This window comes from Lissotriton vulgaris, unplaced genomic scaffold, assembly GCF_964263255.1.
Source record: "Lissotriton vulgaris unplaced genomic scaffold, aLisVul1.2 SCAFFOLD_1742, whole genome shotgun sequence".
NCBI classification, from domain to species: domain Eukaryota; kingdom Metazoa; phylum Chordata; class Amphibia; order Caudata; family Salamandridae; genus Lissotriton; species Lissotriton vulgaris.
The window spans coordinates 467,629-490,519 of NW_028249354.1; the positions used below are offsets into that span (position 1 = coordinate 467,629).

The 22,891-nt window shown below is 47.3% G+C and overlaps 1 protein-coding gene across 1 annotated transcript in view; it reads right to left on the bottom strand.

The window, feature by feature from the left end:
* The window catches only part of LOC147663596 (uncharacterized), a 133,114-nt gene that overhangs the window by 69,022 nt on the left and 41,201 nt on the right, over window positions 1-22,891 (bottom strand). Inside the window, exon 3 of the mRNA XM_086950336.1 lies at window positions 9,259-9,351. Within this exon, the coding sequence (XP_086806462.1) occupies window positions 9,259-9,351 (93 nt within the window). The remainder of the gene's footprint in view (window positions 1-9,258; window positions 9,352-22,891) is intronic.

A 22,891-nucleotide genomic window follows, 5' to 3' on the forward strand; every position in this document is an offset into this window, starting at 1 on the left:
ACTTTCAGGGTGGGATGGACCCAAAACAGAGCCATGCGGTACCACCTACCGACGCACAAGGGAATTCCTCAGAAAAATATCTGGATCCAGTCTGGTACCCAGTGGATTTCACAAGGTGAGGAATCTATGGTTAGAAGTATCCAGCAGAAAATGATCTCTTCACAGTCATTTAGGAAGTCTGTTCTATAGGCGACAATGTGAATGCCGTCAACAACTGTTTTTTTCCTGTCCACGACAATGATGATGACATACAAGTAACCACCGAGGTCTAGAGTTTAGTCAGGATGTCAAGGAAGTTAGATGTCAATGCAATCAATCACAAAATTTGTATAGCGCGCTACTCACCCGGAGGGTCTCAAGGCGCTTGGGGGAGGGGGTCCGCTACTGCTCGAACAGCCAGGTCTTGAGTTGCTTCCTGAAGGAGAGGTGGTATTGGGTAAGACGGAGGTTGATGGGGAGGGAGTTCCAAGTCTTGGCTGCCAGGTAGGAGAAGGATCTTCCCCCCCATGGTGGCTCTTCGAATGCGTGGAACGGCGGCGAGGGCTTGGTTGGTCGATCGTAGCTGTCGGGTGGGAGTGTAAAAGGTCAGGCGGCTGTTGAGGTACCTGGGGCCCAGGTTGTGGAGGGCTTTGTGTGCGTGGGTGAGGAGACGGAACGTGATCCTCTTGCTGACGGGGAGCCAGTGCAGGTCTCTCAGGTGTCCGGAGATGAGGCTGTGTCGGGGGATGTTCAGGATGAGTCGTGCGGAGGAGTTCTGCAGTTTGGCTGTGGTTCCGGTGTAGAGGGTGTTTCCGTAGTCCAGTCGGCTGGTGACGAGTGCCTGGGTGACAAGTCTTCCTGGTTCCGGTGGGGATCCATCAGAAGATCTTTCGGAGCATGCGTAGGATGTTGAAACACAATGATGAGACAGCGTTGACTTGTCTGGTCATCGAGAAGGAGGAGTCCAGGATGAAGCCCAGGTTGCGTGCGTTGTCCGTTGGTTTGGGTGCGTTGCCCAGGGCGGGGGGCCACCAGGAGTCGTCCCAGGCGGAGGGTGATGATCCAAGGAGGAGGACTTCCGTCTTGTCCGAGTTCAGTTTCAGGCGGCTGTTCTTCATTCACTCGGCTACGTCTTTCATCCCTTCGTGTAGGTTGGTTCTGGCGGTGGCTGGGTCGTTGGTGAGGGAGAGGATCAGCTGGGTGTAGGAGATGATGTTCAGGTTGTGTTGGCGTACAATGGCTGCGAGGGGGCTCATGTTGACGTTTAAGAGGGTTGGGCTGAGTGATGATCCTTGTGGTACGCCGCAGATGACTTCGGTGGCCTCTGATCTGAACGGGGGGAGGCGTACCTCTGGGTTTTTCCGGTGAGGAACGAGATGATCCAATCCAGTGCCTTCTCTTGGATTCCGATGTTGCTGAGACGTTGTACTAAGGTGCGGTGGCAGACAGTATCGAACGCTATGGAGAGGTCCAAGAGCATGAGGGCCGATGTTTCCCCGTTGTCGAGCAGGGTTCGGATGTCGTCAGTGGCTGCGATGAGGGCGGTCTCAGTGCGGTGGTTGGCTCGGAAGCCGGACTGTGAGTGGTCAAGGGATCCGTTTGTCTCGAGGAAGGAGGCAAGCTGTCTGTTGACGGTCATCTCGATGATTTTGGCAGGAAATGGGAGGAGCGAGATGGGGCGGTAGTTCTTGAGGTCGGTGGGGTCCGCTGTTGGTTTCTTCAGGAGGGCGCTGAGCTCGGCGTGCTTCCAGCTCTCCGGGAAGGTGGCAGTGTTGAAGGAGCAGATGATGTCCCGGAGTTGGGGTGCGATGATGGGGACGGCCTTGTTGAAGACGTGGTGGGGGCAAGGGTCGGTTGGCGATCCGGAGTGGATGGTGTTCATCGTGTGGATGGTGTCTTCGGTGCTGACCGGGGACCAGGCGCGGAGGGTGGTGGTGGGGGGCGTTGGTTCTGTGGTTGGGTGCGTGGTCTGTTTGCCGAAGCTGTTGTGTATGTCTGCGATCTTGCTGTGGAAGAACGAGGCGAGTGAGTCACAGAGGTCTTGTGAGGGAGGGAGGTCGTTGTTTCCGGCGCTGGGGTTGGAGAGCTCTTTGACGGTGTTGAAGAGTTCCTTGCTGTTGTGTGCGTTGTTGTCTAGTCGATCCTTGAATGCCGATTTCTTGGTGGTGTGGATCAGCTGGTGGTGTTTGCGGATGGCGTGCTTGAGGGCGGTCATGTTGTCTGTAGTCGGGTTTTTTCGCCAGGCTTTCCTCGAGGGTACGGCAGTTTTTCTTGGAGTTCTTGAGGTCGTCGTTGAACCAGGGGGCTTTCTTGCTTCCGGGTCTGCTGGGATGGTTTTTCAGGGGTGCGAGGTCATCCGCCAGTTGGTGATCCACTGTGCGAGGGGGTTGGCTGCTTGGTTGGGGTCCGTTGATCTGGAGGGAGGGTTCTGGTTCAGTGATGTGGTGAGCTGGTCAGTGGTGATCTTGTTCCAGCTCCTGTTGGGGGGTCTGCTGCGGGTGGTGATGAGTCGTGGTCCTTCTGTAGCTGAAGTGGACGCAGCTGTGGTCAGTCCAGTGGAGTCCGGTGGAGTGGCTGAAGGAGATGTACTTGCTGGAGGAGAAGACTGGGTCAAGCGTGTGTCCGGCGTAGTGGGTGGGGGTGTTCACCAGTTGCTTGAGTCAGAGGTTGGCGAGGTTGTCTAGCAGGGTGGTGGTGTTGTTGTCGTTGTTGTTCTCCAGGTGGAAGTTGAGGTCCCCTAGGAGGATGTAGTCGGCGGAGGCGAGGGAGTGTGAGCTGATGAAGTCTGCGATGTCTTCGCTGAATTGTGTGCGGGGTCCTGGAGGTCTGTAGATGAGGGTGCCTCAGAGTGTGCTCTTGGGGTCGGTGTGTATCTGGAAGTGATGATGTTCTGTGGCTGTGAGGGTGTCGTCGGAGTTGGTCGTGATGCGGATGGTGTTTTTGTGGACGATGGCGATGCCTCCTCCTGCCTGGCTGACGCGGTCCCTCTGGGTAATCTTGTATCCGTCCGGGATGGCGATGGCAGGCGCTGAGGAGGCGTTCATCCAGGTTTCCGTGAGGAAGGCGACGTCTGGAGCTGTGGTGTCGAGCAGGTTCCATAGTTCTACGGCGTGTCTGTGGACGGAGCGGGTGTTGAGCAGAGTGCACTTCAGGTGGTTGCTGTTGGTGCTCGGCTTGGCGGGTGCAGGTGCGGGGCATGTCCGGTTGCAGGAGAACTTGCAGGATTGTCAGGTGAAGGGTCCGTGGGTGCGTCCTGGGGTGGCTCGGTGGCAGTCGGGGATCCGGCCGGTGTTGAGTGCGTTGAGGGTGGCGGTGTCGTACGTCCGGCGGATCGGATGGTATCTGCAGGGGCCAGGGGTTCTGGCGCTGGGTGCGGAAGGGCGCAGACGGGCTTGCCTTTGGCGCACAAACGGCACTCCCGCTGCGCGTGTCTGCTGCACGTACACCGGGCGACCTCCATATGAGGGGCTTAGGGAGGGAGGAGCAGCTGGGAGGGGGCGGGTGGGGAATGGGAGCGGCGGGGCCGCAGGGAGCAGCCGCGGGAATCGGAGGGTGAGGCGGGGGCACAGCGGCAAGAGGGGGGAGCGAGGGGGACACAATGCGGGATACAGAAGGCAAAACAGGGGGACCAAGTAAAATATACAGAGGGAAAAATCAATACAGTGAACAACAGGCAAAGGCTGCCTAAGGGGAAACGATACAAAACGGAAAAACTGCACAATTTACCACGGAGAGAAAGGAGACAGTAGTCAGAGAACCAACACAGTGAACAGCAGGCAAGGGTACCTAAGGGGAAAAACGATACACAACGCTAAAAGCGGCACAGGTTACCACGGAGAGGAGGAAACAGCAGTCAAGAGCGTAGCGGCAGCTCACAGCATGGGGGGGGACCACGCGGTGGCTAGGGGGGCGACCTACCCGGTAACAGCAGGTTTTTGCTTGTCCTGTTTGGTGAATTTTTCTATGAAAACTCATTTTTTTCCCCTCTGAGGATGTTGCTTTAGGGTTTAAGTCAGACTTCAGAAAACCCACAGGATTTCACTTTTCCGCTGCCTTTGTGATAGTGCTTGGCAGAGCACTTTTGACAGTCAACTCCAGATGACCGGGCATTTCCCTTGAAAGGAGGGTATGTCTTCATTTCCAGTACAAACAGTGCTGCTCATTTTGATCCCCTGTCCTTCAAGGTCTTTGAAGGAAAGGTTTTACAAACTACGCTGCTTTAAGACTGGTGCTTTGGATAAAGGCAATAAATACTTTGCTCATAATGGTTATCAGAATATAATCTTTTTCTGTCTACAGGTAGAGCACAATATGAAGAGATTTTTTTTCTCTTTGTCATGATGACCAAAATGGAAATTTCACAGACAACTTCCCCAAAACTAAGTTACAGTACACTGAAAACTATCTATAGGGCTGGCCCAGCTCCAGGGAAGAAAAGAAAGTATCACGATAAGGAAACTAAAAGGTTAGAAATATGGTGGGCTCTAGGTGGGAGTAGGACAGCTTGGCCTTCCACCTCAAAGGCTGAATAATGGCTTTTTTCCCAAATAAGGTGGATTTGATACCAAAAAACCACTGCTTTGAGGCCTTTTAAAAGTGTTTACTGGTATTTGAAGTTACCAGAGATTCTCAGACTGACGACGGTGAACGAGTCAATCATGTGATTATATGAAAGATCCAGTCCTGGTAAATGCTGGATTTTGCCTCTCACCGGGTGGTTCTGAGCCACTAATGGGCAAGCTACAGTGGCTTGAAGGCTGTTGCTGCAGGGAAGCAGACCTGGAAGACTGACGCCCTTGATAGCGTGATCCTCGGTTTCGAAAGGACTGGAGTGATTGAAGCAAAGCCTGAGGAGACTGGTGCCGCCTTTACGCCAGCCCCCTAAAATAGCTTCTGGATTTCAGTACTGGTGAGGAAACAGTTTGGCAAGGGTCAAGAAACCCAAAAAGCAAAGCATTGTCCCTACTTATTTTAAAGCGTTCTAAAGTATAGTCTGCTTTTTCTCCGAACAGGCGTGAGCCACTGAAAGGTATGTCTATGAGAGAGGCCTGTACGTCTCTAGGGAATCGTGTGGATCACATCCACACTAGTGTCAACCGCCCTTCCCAGCCAATCCGTGGTATAATAGCCAGCACATATCTCGTATTTGGCCAAATGTTTGAGCCAGTGATGTCCTTAGATTTTCAGGGACCACCAACAAGATCTCGCTGGCCATGTCCAAGAGGGTGTGTGCATTTTTGCCCAGCGAACAAACTACATTGATCGACTACAATGCTAGGGTGGTCCAACAGAATATTTCAATATTTGTCTCAGCGCTTTTAGACGCTAGCTGGCTGTTTTGTGGGGCATGAATGTGGGTTCACCTTGTGTTTGAGAGTTTGGGCCACCAGACTTTCAGAAGTAGGGTGTTTTTTGAGGAAATCTGTGTCACCAAATACAGATCTGTAACATCCAGCCATCTGCTTATTCAAGAGTGGGCAGGAATGGTGCTTTAATCGGGTGCCTCCTAAAGCACCAGTGAAGGCCTCAATGAGCGGGGGCAAGGGATCCGATGTGGCTGGCACAGGCTGGGCTGCAAGATTTCCATAAGGATATTTATTTTATCCACAATAGAGGGTAGTTGTAGGCCTGCGTTCGGAGCTTCATGCTGAAACCACTGCAAATGAGGCACTCTATTCAACTGAAGGGCTAAAAGGCAAGTTCAACCCTGTTTCAGGAGAGGTATAAGGGCCACTGGCCACGAAAACGTTATCCTTGTCGTAATCGTGGGTGGGAGATAAATCCCTACATGTCCAAAATTAGCACCTTTGGGTGGAGGCAAACTTTGATCAGAATCGGAGCTTTGGAGCCTCTGAGGAATCATTTGTTCTAGAAGAGGGACAGGGTTGGAACCAGGCTGTATGGTGATTGGATGTTTTTTGATAATTTTGTATCTAGACATCGGTCAAGATCGAAGTCAGTTCAGGTCATACATCAGAACTAGCACTGGATATTTCACCAGGGACATTGGTACTTGCGTCAACAAGAGAGGAACCAACCCAGGTTGTCAGCCACTGTGGATGTGTGAGCTAGTATACAGCCTGTGGCAGGTCGGGGTGAGTGGGGGGGGTCTAACTGCATAGTTTACGGGTCCATTTGCAATCCAAGCCGACTGAAGGCCCCCTGCAGTTTCTTGGAGGCCCGAAGATGTGCCACAGGTAGAGCAAGAAGAGTGCCAAATACCCGCAGCGTGGCTTTCTTAAAGACTTTCATTTGTTGTAGCATCGCAGACGACCTTAGGAATTCATGAGGCACCAGAACCAACTGAAGAATAGACTCACTGACTTGCATCTTGACACCCTTGCGCCTTCTCTTAGACTGAGTGGCGAGATGGGGGCGAGTCCCACTTCGCCTTCTTGTGTTTATGTTTGGACTTCGACCTCAGTGAGGAGCGCAAAGTTGACCACTTGCTGGAATGGCCTTCAGAGCGTAATCATGACTTCAACTTGGAGTGATCCAGACTTAGGAGAGCCCAGCAACGTCTTGTTTTTGAAGTCATTCAGCTTTGCCTTTCGGTCCCAGATCTCCTCTGGGTGCACTTGCCATATATGACTGAATCAGGCCCCAAGCTCCAGAGACGCACCTTGCAAGGTTCCTTCACCGACATCTATTCCCCCTGATCAAAAAGGCGCAGAAAGAAAAGAACTGGCATCAGAGTGCAGGGGTGGCATGTATATGCTTTGCTCAGTCATTTCTGGGGGGAGTAAAAAGCAAACACTGAGCCAGCATAGGGCTGCACAGTGCCACCTAGATCAGGATCAGTGCTAAAAAAAATACGGATCCAGCCTCGCACTTAGGTAATATTATAAAGGTGAGAAATGTGAGGTTATAAGTATCCATCAGAAAAATGTGTAATATATAAGAAATGCCAATGAAGCCTTATTTAAAAAAAAAATACACCAGAAAGGAATCTATGCAAACCGCTGTGCAATTGCAAATGTCTTGTTGCCCTGGGGGTTGGATTAGAATTCACATTAGACTTCAGTTAAATGAAGTCTTCTCAGCACTTCACTGGTGCTACAGGGAGTATACTTGGAATTATTTTGATATGCTAGGTGTGAGGATCTGTTTTGTGCATCGCAGTAGTGAAGCAGGGTGCTACAGCCTAGCAACAGTAATGCAGCACACCACTCTGAATCTTACGTACCCAATCTCCCCTCCACTAATTCTGTGAGGTGTTGGTGTCCCTTATAACTGCATCCAAGAGACAAAGTCACCAAACAGTACATGGAGGGGACAAGGAACCACCACACTGCACAACACTCACAGGACAAGGACACTACCTAATCCAGGAAGTTAACTGGACTACACTGCATACTCTGGGCAATAGACCACCTTCATACTATACTACTCATATTACTACTCATATTGCCCAACACACTTGCATACTAAGGACATTAACCCACGGCACTGCATCCTTGGCACACAACCCAACACACAGCATCATAGGGACACAAATCTACAGACTACACATCATGAATACACTGCATTGCATCCTAGGCACTACCCTAACACAGAGCATTACAAGGACACTAATCTACAAACAGCACCCCATGCACATGATGACCATGCTGCCTTGCATCCTGGGGATGTTTAGGCACCTCAGTGAACCGATCCCTAAAGACATTAACCCACCATATCACACCGCAAGCACCCATCTCAACACCAACACTGCATTGTATCCTAGGCATATTAGGGACATCAAAACAACACAAGGCATTCCATTCTAGTGACACGAACCCATCGTACTGCAGCTAAAGGGGCAATAGCACACAGCACAGTGCTCCAGAAAAATCAACCCACTGCATTATGATTGCACTGGCTGGGTACGCTCAAGGATCACTAACCACCACTTTTCATATCACAAGGATTAAAAGACTGTTCTGTAAAAGCCTGGTTTCAGACCGCCATGGCTAGTAAGCAAAAGCACAGAGACCAGGATCAATTGTACTACACACCCTACAAGCACCAACCACCACACTAGACTCTAGCCCACTGCAATTCAATCTACAGCATTTACATACCACAGTGCACTGTGTCATAGAACACTTCATGGCTGCATCCTAGGGCCATCAACAGTGCACACTTTGCCCAATTTACTTATATCGATCTTTGCAAACCGCTACTACAAATGATTCATCGGTGGTCGCAGAGCACTTCGGGCTAAGGTACATACAGAGAACAACAGGTAGTAGAATAGGGTTTTGCAAAACCCAGTGATAAAGAACTAAGCAGTTCATCTGGGAAGGATGGGGTTGTAGCAAGGGCAACCAACACCAAAAACATTGCAAAGGAATAGGTCCTAAAGATGACAAAACGCTCAAAAGATCAGAATCCTGCAAACAAAAGAGGAATACATGCCGGTTTTAGGCATCAGACCAGTCATGGCTACAAGGACCAAATGACAGGTGGACTTCATAAGGATTGGATTCTCCAATAGCCCGCAGAGGTTTGATTGTTTTTTTTAGTGTGGCAATCATCATCAAATCTTAAATGGAGTGGAAGTGAGATCTTCAGGGAGCAGCCCAGAATATTGAGAGTCAGACCACCAGCTTTTAAGTTTAGTTGTTGCTATGACCAGGGGATAGTTGCTGCTGGACCCTAGACCTCTGGTCGGTATGTAGCGAAGAAACAGTTGTGTGAGGTCATTTGGTGAATGCCCTTGAAGTGCCTTATGTAGAAGCAGATAATTTCGAAGGTCACCCTTTCTTTTAGAGGGAGCCAATGAAAATGAAGGGGATTCAGTGCTTAGTGGTCATAAACTTTCAGACCAAACAGGGAGGCTACATAGCTTTGAGCTGAAGTTTGGGGTTGGATGGAGGAAGTTAGAAGAAAACTAAAACTAACTTTAGTTACTAGCAGCATGCCTGATCATGATTTGCCTAACTTTTGTAGCACTCATTACCAAAACCTCCTCCTGAGCCAATACTGAAAATAGGTTTCAGCAGTGCCATTTCAAGTTTAACATTCAGAAACATTTATGGCTGTCTTCTGATATCAAATATTCTGTATTTTGACAAATTGTTAAAATGAATTCAGAGGTATATTTTGTCAAAAAAGAGAAATCCGGCCTCCTGCACTTTAAAGATAAGGAGGTCTAGAAGAGGTTTGAAAACTGGTTGAAAACTGGTAGAATTACAATGCTGCAAGAGTCTTTATCATAGATTCAGAAAGTCTTATGTCTCAAAACAACAAAAACGCTCATGTCTAGTTGTGACAGAGTGGGCAATAGGCACTTACCTCGTTGGGGTAGGGTATATAACCAGCATATGCCAACACAAATGTACAGAACTGGTTGAAGTCTTCTACTGTTCTTTGCCTTCGCTTTGGTGGCTGCAGAAAAAATAAATTAAATATTAAAATGGAGTTTTGCATGTCATAAAACTCTCTACAGGCACAGTATCACAAACAAGTGTAACACCTTGAATACATTAATGAAAGAGCATTTATAGAGCGCGCAGCTACCCAGAAAGAGTGTCCTGGACCAGTTGTACCTAAATACTATGCAGGTACATAGTCAAAATCAATTTTCACAAATTGACCTCGCACACCAAATAGCTGTATAATAAACACAATGTCAGTGTTCAATCAACATTCATTTTATAACCAAGGTAAAGTCCAACTGTTCTCCCAAGAAATTAGTTCAAGTCAATTTTTCTTCGTTTTATTCTCTTTATTTGTCGAAACACTCGCAGATAAAAAATAGCCAACGCGTTTCGTCCGAAACCGGACTTCTTCAGGGCTTTGCGCAGTGTGATCTTATATTAAAGGTCTCATCCGTCCTGGCCGGTGTACAAATAGTGAGATTTATGGTTAAAAAGTTGGCAGATTTAGTAAGTCATCCTTTCATTTAGGGATCCAGTAAAATTAGCAAGAGATCAAAGTAAGTGCCTTAAATTCGGCGAGTACGTCGCGTGCGCGTGTGGTCGTCTGGTCTCCCGGTTCCATGACTTGAACTAATTTCTTGGGAGAACAGTTGGACTTTACCTTGGTTATAAAATGAATGTTGATTGAACACTGACATTGTGTTTATTATACAGCTATTTGGTGTGCGAGGTCAATTTGTGAAAATAGATATACGGAACATTTGTTCTAAATTGGGATCTAGGGGGTTGTATCCCAGACCATTCGCACCCTCGCTTTGAGTAACTATTGGGAACCTGACTTGTGGTGCGGCCCTTAAAGCCTCAATCCCCTTCCTTGTTGTGACACATAGTCAAAATCAACCATACCACGCAACACAATAGAACAAAGGCACCTTCTCAATATCATGTTAATAATCTTGTGTTCAAATCTACGCTGCACATTGTCTCAGTGCGAACGACTATATTTAGTTTTTTATCATTGGCCGGGTTGTTTTGTGGCATTATTGTATTATGTCTAAAGTCCTGCACGTACATATATTAGAAAATATATCCATACAAGCTGTGCAGTGGATATAGGACAACTCTGAGGGTTTTCAGTAACTTCAGCCTGTCACTAATAATGCGACTTCCATGTTGGAGGTCCACATGCTATAGATATTGGATTTACCAGAGGTAGCATGCAACACCTTTATGCCTTTCTCTTTTACAGATAGGCACACAAACTGGAACTATACCACAATAACCATTCAACCACTCCTTATATATTTGATTTTACAGTGTACAGCTGTCCTTGGTCTCTAGGGTGTTGACATAAGGGACCATCTAATACTCTAATTCGACATCTTGGCCAATATGAAATCTCGAACTCTGTTCACTTCCATGGATGATCATGATGGGCTCTAGCACAAATAGACTGCTAGTTACAGAATGTTCATGACATCATTACGGCTACCGTTTTGGCTGCCTCAACAGACTATTATTTTTCCCCCAACAATAAATACAACATATACATCTCTATAGTGTTTTTTTTGGTATATGGATATCATCGATTGGCTGTTAGTGGTCATTCACATTTTTCCTGCACCCTCCAAGATCTGGTGAAATAAGTCTGCCCACTTTACTCCTTAGTTCCCTTCACTTTGTGTTACCGCACAAACTAAAGCCTGTGCACATGGTTTTCCTTTGCCTAAAAATTATACTCTTCAGTGACAAATCTGGTTCAAGGTATTTATTTTATACATTACCTTTAAATACTGGCTATTTCGTTTGTGTGCCCAACTACATTCTGATTTATTTTACATCTTTTTAAAGTTGCTGTTCTAAAATTGTAGTTGTTTGCAATTTGAGGGCTCCTTCATAAACGATAATGTTAAAATGCATTGTACAACTGTTCCATAATGTTTTACTTTTTATTGCAAGGATATGACGGCTACAATTAGGTCTCTGCATATTTTATTATTTTTATTCTGTGGCAGTAAACAGAATCAATCAATCAATCAATCAGTGACACTTATAGAGCGCGCTACATACCCGTAGGGTCTCAAGGCGCTGGGGGGGGGGGGGGGCGCTACTGCTCGAACAGCCAGGTCTTCAGCTTCTTCCTGAAGGAGAGGTGGTCTTGGGTCAGGCGCAGGTCGGGAGGGAGGGAGTTTCAGGTCTTGGCGGCCAGGTAGGAGAAGGACCTTCCTCCTGTAGTCGCTCTTCGGATGCGGGGGACGGCGGCGAGGGCGTGGTTGGCTGATCGGAGGTGGCGTTTGGGAGCGTAGAAGTTGATCCGGCTGTTGAGGTAGCTCGGGCCTTGGTCGTGTAGGGCTTTGTGTGCGTGGGTGAGGAGGCGGAAGGTGATTCTTTTGTTGACGGGGAGCCAGTGAAGGTCTCTCAGATGTCTGGTGATGTGGCTGGTTCGTGGGATGTCGAGGATGAGTCTGGCTGAGGCGTTCTGGATCCGCTGGAGTCTCTTCTGGAGCTTGGCGGTGGTACCGGCGTAGAGGGCGTTGCCGTAGTCCAGTCGGCTGGTGACGAGGGCCTGGGTGACGGTCTTCCTGGTCTCGGTGGGGATCCACCAGAAGATCTTCCGTAGCATGCGTAGGATGTTGAAGCACGCCGAGGAGACGTTGTTGACTTGCCTGGTCATGGAGAGGGAGGAGTCCAGGATGAAGCCCAGGTTGCGTGCATGGTCTGTCGGTTTGGGTGCGGTGCCCAGGGCAGGAGGCCACCAGGAGTCGTCCCAGGCGGAGGGTGAGGAGCCCAGGATGAGGACCTCCGTCTTGTCCGAGTTCAGTTTCAGGCGGCTGGTCGTCATCCACTCGGCTACCTCTTTCATCCCTTCGTGCAGGTTGGCTCTGGCGGAGGCGGGGTCGTTGGTCAGGGAGAGGATCAGCTGGGTGTCGTCGGCGTAGGAGATTATGCCGAGGTTGTGTTTGCGTACGATGGCCGCGAGGGGGCTCATGTAGACGTAGACGTAGAATGAAAGACAAACACTGAGAAAGGTAATTGGTCCGATTAAGTTGCCAACATTTTCGCTTTCTAAATGCTTGCTTTGACATACGTTTTGTTAAACTTTATTAGGGAAGCTGTGTGACTACCACCCATTAAAAATTAACTAAAAGCAAAAATATTCTTTGATCTAAAAAAAAAAAAAAAAAACACTATCATAACAGTTCCCTGCACTTAAGGGAACTACTTCAAATGGGAAGATGCTACTTGTGACAGAGCGGTAATCTGCCACTCATAGTGAAGTTAGCCAATGGCTGAAGTGACACACAATCCCAAATCCCAAATTGTATGCTGTAATGAGCAGATGATATATGTGCTATGGTAATCTTTGTTCATTCATCTGATCAACCCAAGAAATATACAGCGTTGAGGTTTTTCATTGAGATATATCTCTGTACCTCCAGTGTCCTCGTAATATAGTTTGGTCCTACCAAGGACAATTAAGCATTTTATCTGAGAACTTAAAAAAAATGGATCATAATCTAACACAAACTCACTTTGATTGAATTCGGAGTGCTGCGCCACAAAATTGTGATTTGCGTTCAGACTATGTACTGTTATATGCGAAGTCGTTGCAACCTAATGATCTTTTTCATTATTCTGTACATTATTTTCCATTCGTTTTTTGTTGTAACATTTTCAGCCTTAAAAAAAGCCTCAGGCCTGCGAGTCGCAGGGAGCGAAACACTTATTGGCTATCCATATCAAGAACACAAGTCTATGTCTTTATAAAGAAATAGAAAAAGAAAAAGAAACATTCTTTACAATGTAGGCTTACTGAGAACATGTTGATGTAGTATTGAATTTGGGGAGTGTCATTTTTAAAAGGGAGTGCTTACATGTCTCCTTATTAACGGTGTTTAAAATACATGGACATGAACGTGCCCTTCGAACTGGGTCAAGTCCCTTGATTCTCTGGTGCAAAATACTCAAATACATGCTCTTAAAAGAGACAACCCTACGAAGGAAGCAACGGCGTTCAGGCTGTTCTTTCTAATGATGGAAACTTATTATTGACCCCTGCATGAGGGAATTGTGCAGAGTCAGCCAAGGGTAAGAATGGTGACCCGAGGACAGAGCAGGAGACAAAGGATGAAGCTGAGTGGATGGATTAGCCCGACATTCCAGTGCACAGAGCGCCGCCAGCACATGGAATGAATCGGCACGACACATGAGAGCAAAGGGCTGTAAAACAGGTCAATCCAAGCCGAGATTTCAGGCGAGGACTGGGCAAGCACATATATGCAGGCTGAAGATCAGGAAAAGAAACCAGCAAATGGAAAATATATAGAAAGTTTCTCGCTTACATATTTTACTGAACTTTAGACATAAGTGGAGACAGAAAATAATGTTTCCCTTCTTTTTAGGGGAATCATAAGGTAATTTGATTTTTTACATCCTTACCCACGCTGTCAAGCGAACCGACAATCACACTTGCTGTGCATTTCCTTCAGCATGTGCAGTTAAAACGGGATAACATGCCATGAGATGTGCAGGTGTTAGAACTACAAAGCTTATAGGTGCATGCTTTATGGTATTGTATTGATCTACTAGGCACACTAAAACCCTACAGATATCCAAATGGGCAAAATGTTATTAGAATAAAGCGTTGACATACACAAGTCACTACTCGCATCAGAAATTACGAATAAAAGCAACAAAGGTGAGAAATAATAATATTCTGCGCCCAGGAATGGAGGTAAGGCAAGAATGAAAATGGGCACAGAGCAGCACCAGCTGAGGAAGGAGGGGAAAATAGCAGTCTAAAATACGAGAGTGGTGAAGTACTTGAATCAGCAGTCAGAAATTGTGTCTTACCAAGAAGGTGCTCACTGAAGAGTCAGGGCAGCTAACTTTCTGGAAAAACTCCCTTCACATAGAACTATTGTTGGGTACAGAAATTCTTAGTTCAGATCAGAAAACAGGTAAAGTTAAAATGAACACACAAAAAGAAAGGACAAGCCACTCACCTACGAGAAATCAACAGAGCAGTAAATTATCCAAAAGGAAAAACATACTTTGTAGTCTCCCTTTTTAACAGTAGAGTGCACAATTGGACCATTCATTGCTCAATTGAGAAGGAGACGATAAGACAGTCTGTGTCTCACTCTGTCAAGGGATAATCTGTCCCCCAAAAAATCAAGTTCCACAACACATGGGATCAAGCTGCTTAGTTGTATGTACTTTTTGGGCGTGACAAAATTAACGCGTGCACACATGCTCAACAAAAACCGATTTTTATTTAATATTTTTGGTAAGGTATTAGATTTGCAAATTATGAGTATTATCAACTCCATGCTGGATAATAGAATGGTTAAGAGTGGTAAAGTCAACGTATATGCTTGATAAAGAATGTTCCTAAACTGAGAAAGCAGTATTTTGGCACCCATACGAGACTTGATTGAGAAAAATCCCAATAGTGTAGAAAACCGTAGAATTACAGCTGTGCAAGATGTTGTAAAAAACGTGTGCGACTGTCCATCAGAGATATCCGCAAGAATAAATTCAGATAGTCTGGTCTGACCCTGGTATTCAAGATTGTACAGTAAACATTTTGAGGTGATAAGGACCGTAGGAAAAAAAATAAGAAAACAATGCTGAGCCTAACTCAAGGGCCTTTCGTTCTCAATTTATTAAATCTGTGGTGCTCTACCTGTTCCGTTCAGTACCCGTACCTACCAACTACGCAATTGATTGGCAATTTGTAAAGCGCAGCAATGACCTCCAAGGGCTGTCCTGCCTACCAGTAAGCAAAAGTCAAGAAATTGCTGACGGGGGAAATTAGAGGCTGTACAGCCACGTTTTCAAAGTCTTTCTCAATTGGAACAGGTCAGCAGTAGCACACAAGGGAAGAGGAAGACTGTTACACATAAAAGTAGCCTGTACACATACGGTTCTTCTCCCAGCCCAAGCGCATGTAAATTTCTGCTGAAACAAAAGATTGGCTACAGATGAACAGAGATGGTGAGCTGGAAAACAGAACCGAAACTTAGCTTGCATGTACACGGGCCAGTACCATGGTAAAGGTAGCCAATTCAATTTGGCTAATGGCGTAGGTGCCGATGAGCGACGAGGAAGTGTTAGCGGCAGTGGCAGTCGGGCTGCACCACTTTGTATTTTAGACAGATGTTTGATCAAGGAGTCTGGGGGTGTCTTACATATAGAGAATTTCCATAATCCAGCCAGCTCAGATTAGTTACTGGAACCACCAAAGGTTACAGACCAGAGGGATGGAGTGGGAGAATCTTGTATAAGGTTCTTAAAACAGAAAAACAACAAGCATTAGAAATGCAATAGGTCTCGCAGCATTAGAGTTAGTGCTTTTAGAATTGTTTATGGTTTTTTTTGTAAATCTTTAGCATGAGGTTGAGGGTGAGTGAGGGTGAGTGAGGGTGAGTGAGGGTGAGGGGTTGAGGGTGAGTGAGGGTGAGGCTGAGGGGTTGAGGGTGAGGGTGAGTGAGGGGTTGAGGGTGAGGGGTTGAGGGTGAGTGAGGGTGAGGGGTTGAGGGTGGGTGAGGGGTTGAGGGTGAGTGAGGGTGAGTGAGGGTGAGGGGTTGTGAGGGTGAGTGAGGGTGAGTGAGGGTGAGTGAGGGTGAGTGAGTGAGGGTGAGTGAGGGTGGGTGAGTGTGGGTGAGTGTGAGTGTGAGTGTGAGTGAGGGTGAGTGGGGGTGAGTGTGGGTGAGTGTGGGTGAGGGATTGAGGGTGAGGGGTTGAGGGTGAGTGAGGGTGAGTGAGGGTGAGGGGTTGAGGGTGAGTGAGGGTGAGGGGTTGAGGGTGAGGGAGGGTGAGGGGTTGAGGGTGAGGGGTTGAGGGTGAGTGGGGGTGAGTGAGGGTGAGGGGTTGAGGGTGAGTGAGGGTGAAGGTGAGTGAGGGTGAAGGTGAGTGAGGGTGAGTGAGGGTGGGTGAGTGTGAGTGAGGGTGAGTGTGGGTGAGTGAAAATTGAGGCTCTTTTGAGGGACATTCCATACTGTCTTTCATCAATTCCAGAACAACATCTGAGCAGATAGATGGCATATGGAGTTAAAAAGCAGGGTGAGGTTTCCTTAAATACCGACATATGTCAGCATCCATTTGTAGTATAATGCTAATAATTTACTTGTTTGTATTGTCATGTAATACTTGGCTGCTTACTTTGCTAAAAGACAACAGGCGTCAAAGTATGAGTGCACATTTATTAGTTAAATAAATGTGTAAATACACCATTTTGCAACTTAATTTATTGACATAACACAAAATAAATATGGATATATACTGATAAGATGGACACAAAATAAATAGGGCTAAATACTGCCGGAAATCTTAAAAAAACATAAATACCATAAAACCGGGAGTCCTATTTACAACCTGCTACAAGCTTGTGGTGGCTCCGTGTGCAAAAGGTAGTTCCTAGTGGTAAAATGGGTGCCATTACTACTTATGCTTATTTTAACACTAATGCATAGATCTAAAGAATCATGAGGGTGTATTGGAAAACAGGGCCTCTTGGGAGGGAGGTCAGTCTACAGTAGCACACTGCAATCTCTTATTGCCATCATTCCGTGTCCCCCAGCTCTCCCCCTTCCTGAGACAAACCCAGGATGGCACTTTCGGTTCCTGACAAGTACAATAGATTTACAGGAAGCAATTCATTCGTCTACCGGCGGCTTCCTGAAAGCAGCCGAATCTGTTAAAAATCTAACGCTAGTGCAACGATTTTATTTTAAGTCAAGACATATTGTGAAAGTGGCAGTTTCTATATAACACTTTTTTTTTTTTTTTTTTTTTTTGTAAGACCTTTATTGGTAAACGTGCTCACATACACAGCATTTTGCCTACAACCCGTAGAGGGCCGGCTGCTATCATAACAACATTGCGGATCTGTAAGCACATAGCAAGGATAACAGGCAGGGACAAGTCAAGTCTGAAGAGAGCAACGAATGTCCATAGTTCAAAGAAATATGAGCCTCTACAAGCGTTCCCCACTTAAGCCCTGTAGGTCTTATTTTGCATTATTTTCAAGAACAATAACAAACCCCCCACCCCCAAACAAACTATCCCGGTCTCAGATCAAGTAAAGTGCTTAATAGTAGTGCAAAAGTAGAAATCAGTGCAAAAGGTACGCATGTGACTGCTCAGCAGCAGTTAGATGATATCAACTCAGAGGTACAAGGAATCTCACACCAACAGGCGGTGCGCAGGCCAGGGGAGACTGGAATCCCAAACCGCCCCCCAGAAGCATAGTGAAATCAGATCCATACATCCCGGTGCAACTGTCATCGAATAATCAAACATACAAGCTAATCCTCAGGCATTCCGTCTACAAGCAAGCGCCCCCCATCCCCATCTTCAGAGCTGTCAGTGTCTTCCAAACCAAGCATATAGGCAGTGTACGAGGCCCAGATGTCCCGGGGTCGGGACTTCTCCGGAAGTGTTTCTGCATAGCATGTCAACTGGTCCCTGCAATAAGCCATATCTTTCAACCATAACTGTGCATCAGGCGCTCTCCTACCCCCCCAACCTATAGCCACTCTCCGCTTAGCGAGTTGTAAAGCCAGCACAATCAGTTTCCGTTCCTTACTGGGCACTCCCGAGGCAATCCCCAACAAACACAGGCGTACATCCATCGGCACCTCCGTGGCCGCCATCTTAGCGAGGGCTCCCGTCACAGCCAACCAAAAATCATACACCTTGGGACAACCCCACGCTAAGTGCACAAAGTCTGCATCATTCGCTCCGCACCGGACACATGTCGCAGCATCTCTAAGGCCATACCGTGCCAACTGTTTGGGAGTATAATACCACTGATGGAGAAATTTATAATGAAGCAGGCGAAAATTGCCGTTGGCCACATAACTGCCGGTCATGGAGCAGGATTCAGACCACTCCTCGTCAGTCAGGGGTTCAGGTAAGTCCCGGTCCCATCTTGCCTTGGCCAGCAGAGCCCCCCCCCCTTCATCTTCCTGGGCAGTCTTGTATAGTCTGGAGAGCAACTTTACCCTGTCCGTCGTGGTGTAGAGCAGTTGTAATGAACTCAATGTCGGGGGTTCATCCGGGAACGTAGGGTATAAGGAGCGCACGGCCGCGCGGAGCCGAACATAAAGAAAGGTAGCCATGGCCTCGTTGGTGGCCTGGTCTACCAGTGCTCGTAGCGGCAGGAACTGGGCCCCCGGGAATAGCGTCCCCATAGTGTGAAGGCCGGCTCCCTGGAGCACTTGTAGGCCACCAATTTCGCTCGACACAGAGATATCAGAATGATACAGCAGCGGCATGTCGGGGGCATAGAGCGGCAGTCTATCGGCTCTCCTGCCCAGCTCGCGCCACGCCTCAGCCGTAGAGCGAACTGTGTCCACTTCCCCTTTCTCAAAGATCGAGTGGGTATTACCCATCATGGCTCGCAAAGGATAAGGTAGAACGGCACTGGCTTCGAGCGCTACATGAGGTGTGTACGGGGGGGCAGAAATCCAATATGCAGCAAAATGAGCCTGTGCACAGAGGTAGTACAGTTTCATATCCGGGACAGCATAACCGCCAAGAGCGTAAGGCTTAGTTAACACCTCCCATGTCACCCTAGGCTTCTTTCCCGCCCAGACCAGGGAGATCAGCAACGAGCGCAGTTGTGCAAAAAAGTGAGAAGTCAGCCGAAGGGGAACGTTGACAAAAAGATACAAAAACTTCGGTAGCACAACCATTTTGATTAAAGCCACGCGATCCGCTAGGGTAAGAGGGAGCCTGACCCATCGGGCCACTTGGTCCTCTAGCTTAGAGACAGCCACCCCGTAGTTGGCCCTGATAACTTCCTGACTGTTCCGGTGGATTTGGATCCCAAGATACCGTACCGATTCTTCAGCCCACTCCAAAGGAAACTCCAGTGGGAATGGCACAGTGATATCCGTGAGAGGCAATAGGATAGATTTATCCCAATTGATGGTCAATCCGGAATATCGCCCGAACCGAATAAATTCCCGCAGGATGGGTTCTAGATGTAGGGCAGGCTCCCGCACATAAAGCACCATATCGTCAGCATACATAGAGACAGCCAACGAGCGGAGGGGGAATTTCAGGGCTGCAGCAGCATACCTCTGTCTCAAGACGCAGGCTAGCGGCTCCATAACAAGTGCAAATAATAGAGGGGAGAGAGGGCAACCCTGCCGGGTGCCCCTCCTCACCGGGAACGCAGCCGAGACATGGCCATTAACTCGAACCCGTGCCATAGGGTCAGTGTACAGGAGAGTCACCAGCGAGGTGAAAAAGAAGGGAACACCCATGCGATGCAAGATAGCAATCATGTACCGCCACGCCACCGAATCAAACGCTTTCGCAGCATCTAATAACACCGCTACCGCAGCCAGGTCCGGTTTAAGGAGATGTAACACAGCGAATAGGGCCCTTAGATTGTGTGTGGTCGAACGGAGCGGTATAAACCCCGATTGGTCCGGCAGGACCATCACCGGAAGCAATAGCCGCAGCCGAGTGGCCAGTACCTTAGCTATAATTTTAACGTCAGTATTCATGAGCGAAAGGGGGCGATAGGACTCACAGCGATCCGGAGGCTTTCCAGGCTTTGGCAATGCCACCAACAGAGCCTCTCTCATCGTGGACGGGAAGCGGCCCCGTTCCACAGATTCCTCCAGCACCATAGCCAGCTGCGGGAGTAGGATATCAACATATTCTTTATAGAATTCAGCCGGTAGACCGTCAGTGCCGGCAGCCTTCCCGTTAGGTAGAGCTGCTATCGCCTCCCTCAGTTCTGCCTCGGTGATGTGATGCATCAAGAATTCCTGCTGCCCCCGCGAGAGCCACACTAAAGCTATGTCAGCAAAGTAGTCAGCGATTTCAGCCTCCGAAGCAGTCTCGGTATATCCGTACATGCCTTCATAATACCTGGTAAAGCATTGCAATATGCCAGGAGTGTCCGTGACAACCTCTCCGTCCTCCACCAGCTCCTGAACAGAACAGTGCTTGGCCCACGGCTGGCGTATGCGGTCCGCAAGCCCCTTGCCTGGTCTTCCCCCCTCGCCATAGTAGCGCGCTCTGGTATGCTTAGATAAGAATTTAACCTCTTGATCAGCCAGGTCATTATATTCAGTCACTTTCGATCGTATATCAGCCAGGAGTGCGTCCTCAGAACATTCCTCCAGGCGCCTTTCCAACCCATTCAGCTCCCTCTCCAACCGGGACATGGAGTCACGTAAAGACTTTAGCACTCCAGATCGCAGTCCTATACACGCCCCTCGAACAGTCACCTTGAAGGCCTCCCATACCGTGCATGCAGCATCAACCGAGCCGACATTTTTATCAAAAAACTCCTCGATAATCGCCCTGAGCCTTTCACAGAGCACTGGATCAGTCAGGGTGCCCGGCGACAGGCGCCAAGTGAATGGAGCGGGCGCGCACGATGGCATCTGCAATAGCAGGCGGACCGGGGCATGATCAGACAGTGTACGCGGTAGATGCGCAACATCCAACACCCAGCCACTCACATCCCGAGTCACCAGCCAGTAGTCCAGACGTGACCAAGTGTCGTGCGCAGAAGTATAGCAAGTACCCTCTTTCCTCCCGGGGTGCTGCAGTCGCCACACATCAACCAGTCCCAATTCTCGCATACCCCCCACAATCTCAACAGTTGCCCTCTTTCGCACCCATGGCCTGTCCCGCTTCCTATCCAACTCCCCATCCAGGACCACATTGAAGTCACCCCCGCAGAGCACAGCCGATTGAGGTAAATTATGCATAGGCTGTGGGGTTTTAGGTTTAAACCTATAATAACTGATAAAACCCCACTGAAAGAAAAATAGCCCTCACCGGTGAAAACATATAAACACTGAAAAAACACCTGCACAACCACAAACTAAATGCCAATCAAAGAAAGGAAAAAGAAAGTGAAAGTCATTTTGTTCTTACTGAAAGGGTAAAAAAAAAAAGTAACTTTGTATTACAAGCTAGCAGTAAGCAGTAAGAAAGACTGGCTAACATTATTCTGCTTGAGTTTTGTTCTTTAGGGATGCCACTAAAATATTGTTACTTCTTCCTTTTACTTTTTTCAGTTTTATGGCCTTTGGTCTAAAGATGCAGGGTTTAGTTTCACGTTTTAGGTTTAGTTTAATTATTTTATAAACTGTAGAGAATCAGGACATATCAAACTCACATTTGATATTTTGGCTGCATTTGATTCTTTCACTAATAGGTAAAATGGCTAGTTTCATAAAAATCTTTCCTAATACGTGTCATCACATTTACCCACAGAGAATGGGTAAAAACCCTTAATACATCAGACCATAGTTTCTAGTGGGTCAGTATTGATAGTAGGTGAATTCCCAACACCACAGGCTTTAAACATTAAAGGCAAGGTATAGTGACAAGTATATATATTACCAAGCATCTGGGATAGTGGTGAAAACGTGACACTAGACTTTTGGAAAGCATGACGCAGTGTCACTTGTTATGCTCTGCAAAAAAGGTTCTTTTCAAGTTCAACAAAGATTGGAGTGATATTGTTTGTATTTGTAGTGATTCAGCTACGTATATAAAAAATGTGTGTGATTACCTGTCAAAATTGATACTCGAGCTGAAGTGATTCCCTGTAGGAGATCCTTGCCACTTGTTAGATGGTATGCTGAAAGCATCTTTACAATCTTCAGAGTTAATGAGGGATGCTATTGACTTTTTAGTCCATTCTGGTGCACTGTTTTCTCATGCCCAGGAACTAAAACACAAATATTTATCATTTCCTGCTTTATGTGGCATCAAAGAAAGAGTCATCCCAACTGTGTCCCTTAGCTGACGGTTCTCAGCCCAAGGGGCTATGAATGCTGAGAGGGCCTTTTCACAGAAGTTTACATGGGAAGGAAACCACGACCGCACATGACCAAAGACTCACTGAAGAAGTATTGTATGGTGTACTGCAATAAGATTAATTTGCAAAAATCTCTTTGGACGTCATATACACTATACGTACACTGTCTATATACAATGTTTTTTCAGTGCAGAAAGCAAGCAATGATAAAAGCAAAACATTCCATAAACACCGGAAAAACACCTTTTCTGTTGTTTTTAGTGGCGTGAAAGTGTGTAACCACTGATAACAACTGTTTTTTAAGATATTGAAAACACTGAAAAAACACCACCAGAATTTACCAAAAATAGAAACTGAAAACAGGACAGCCTAATTATGCACCTTATTCCAGAGCGTAACATAGAAATCTGGGTCATCAATATTAGGCCCATACACATTTATAAGCGTAAGAGGTGAGCCATATAAAGTACCCTGCACAATAATATACCTTCCTCCCACATCCACGTCTGCATGTTGAACAATAAAAGGCACAGACTTTTTAACCAAAATCATCACCCCGCGTGCATATGAAGAGTAACTGGATGCAAGTCGAACTCCCGCCCACTTCTTACCCACAGTGTCCGCCGCCGCACCCCACAAGTGCGTTTCTTGCAGAAAGGCAACGTGCGCGCCATGTCTATTAAGAAAGGCCAAAACTTGTCGAGATTTTTGCGGGCGATTCAAGCCTCTGACATTCCAC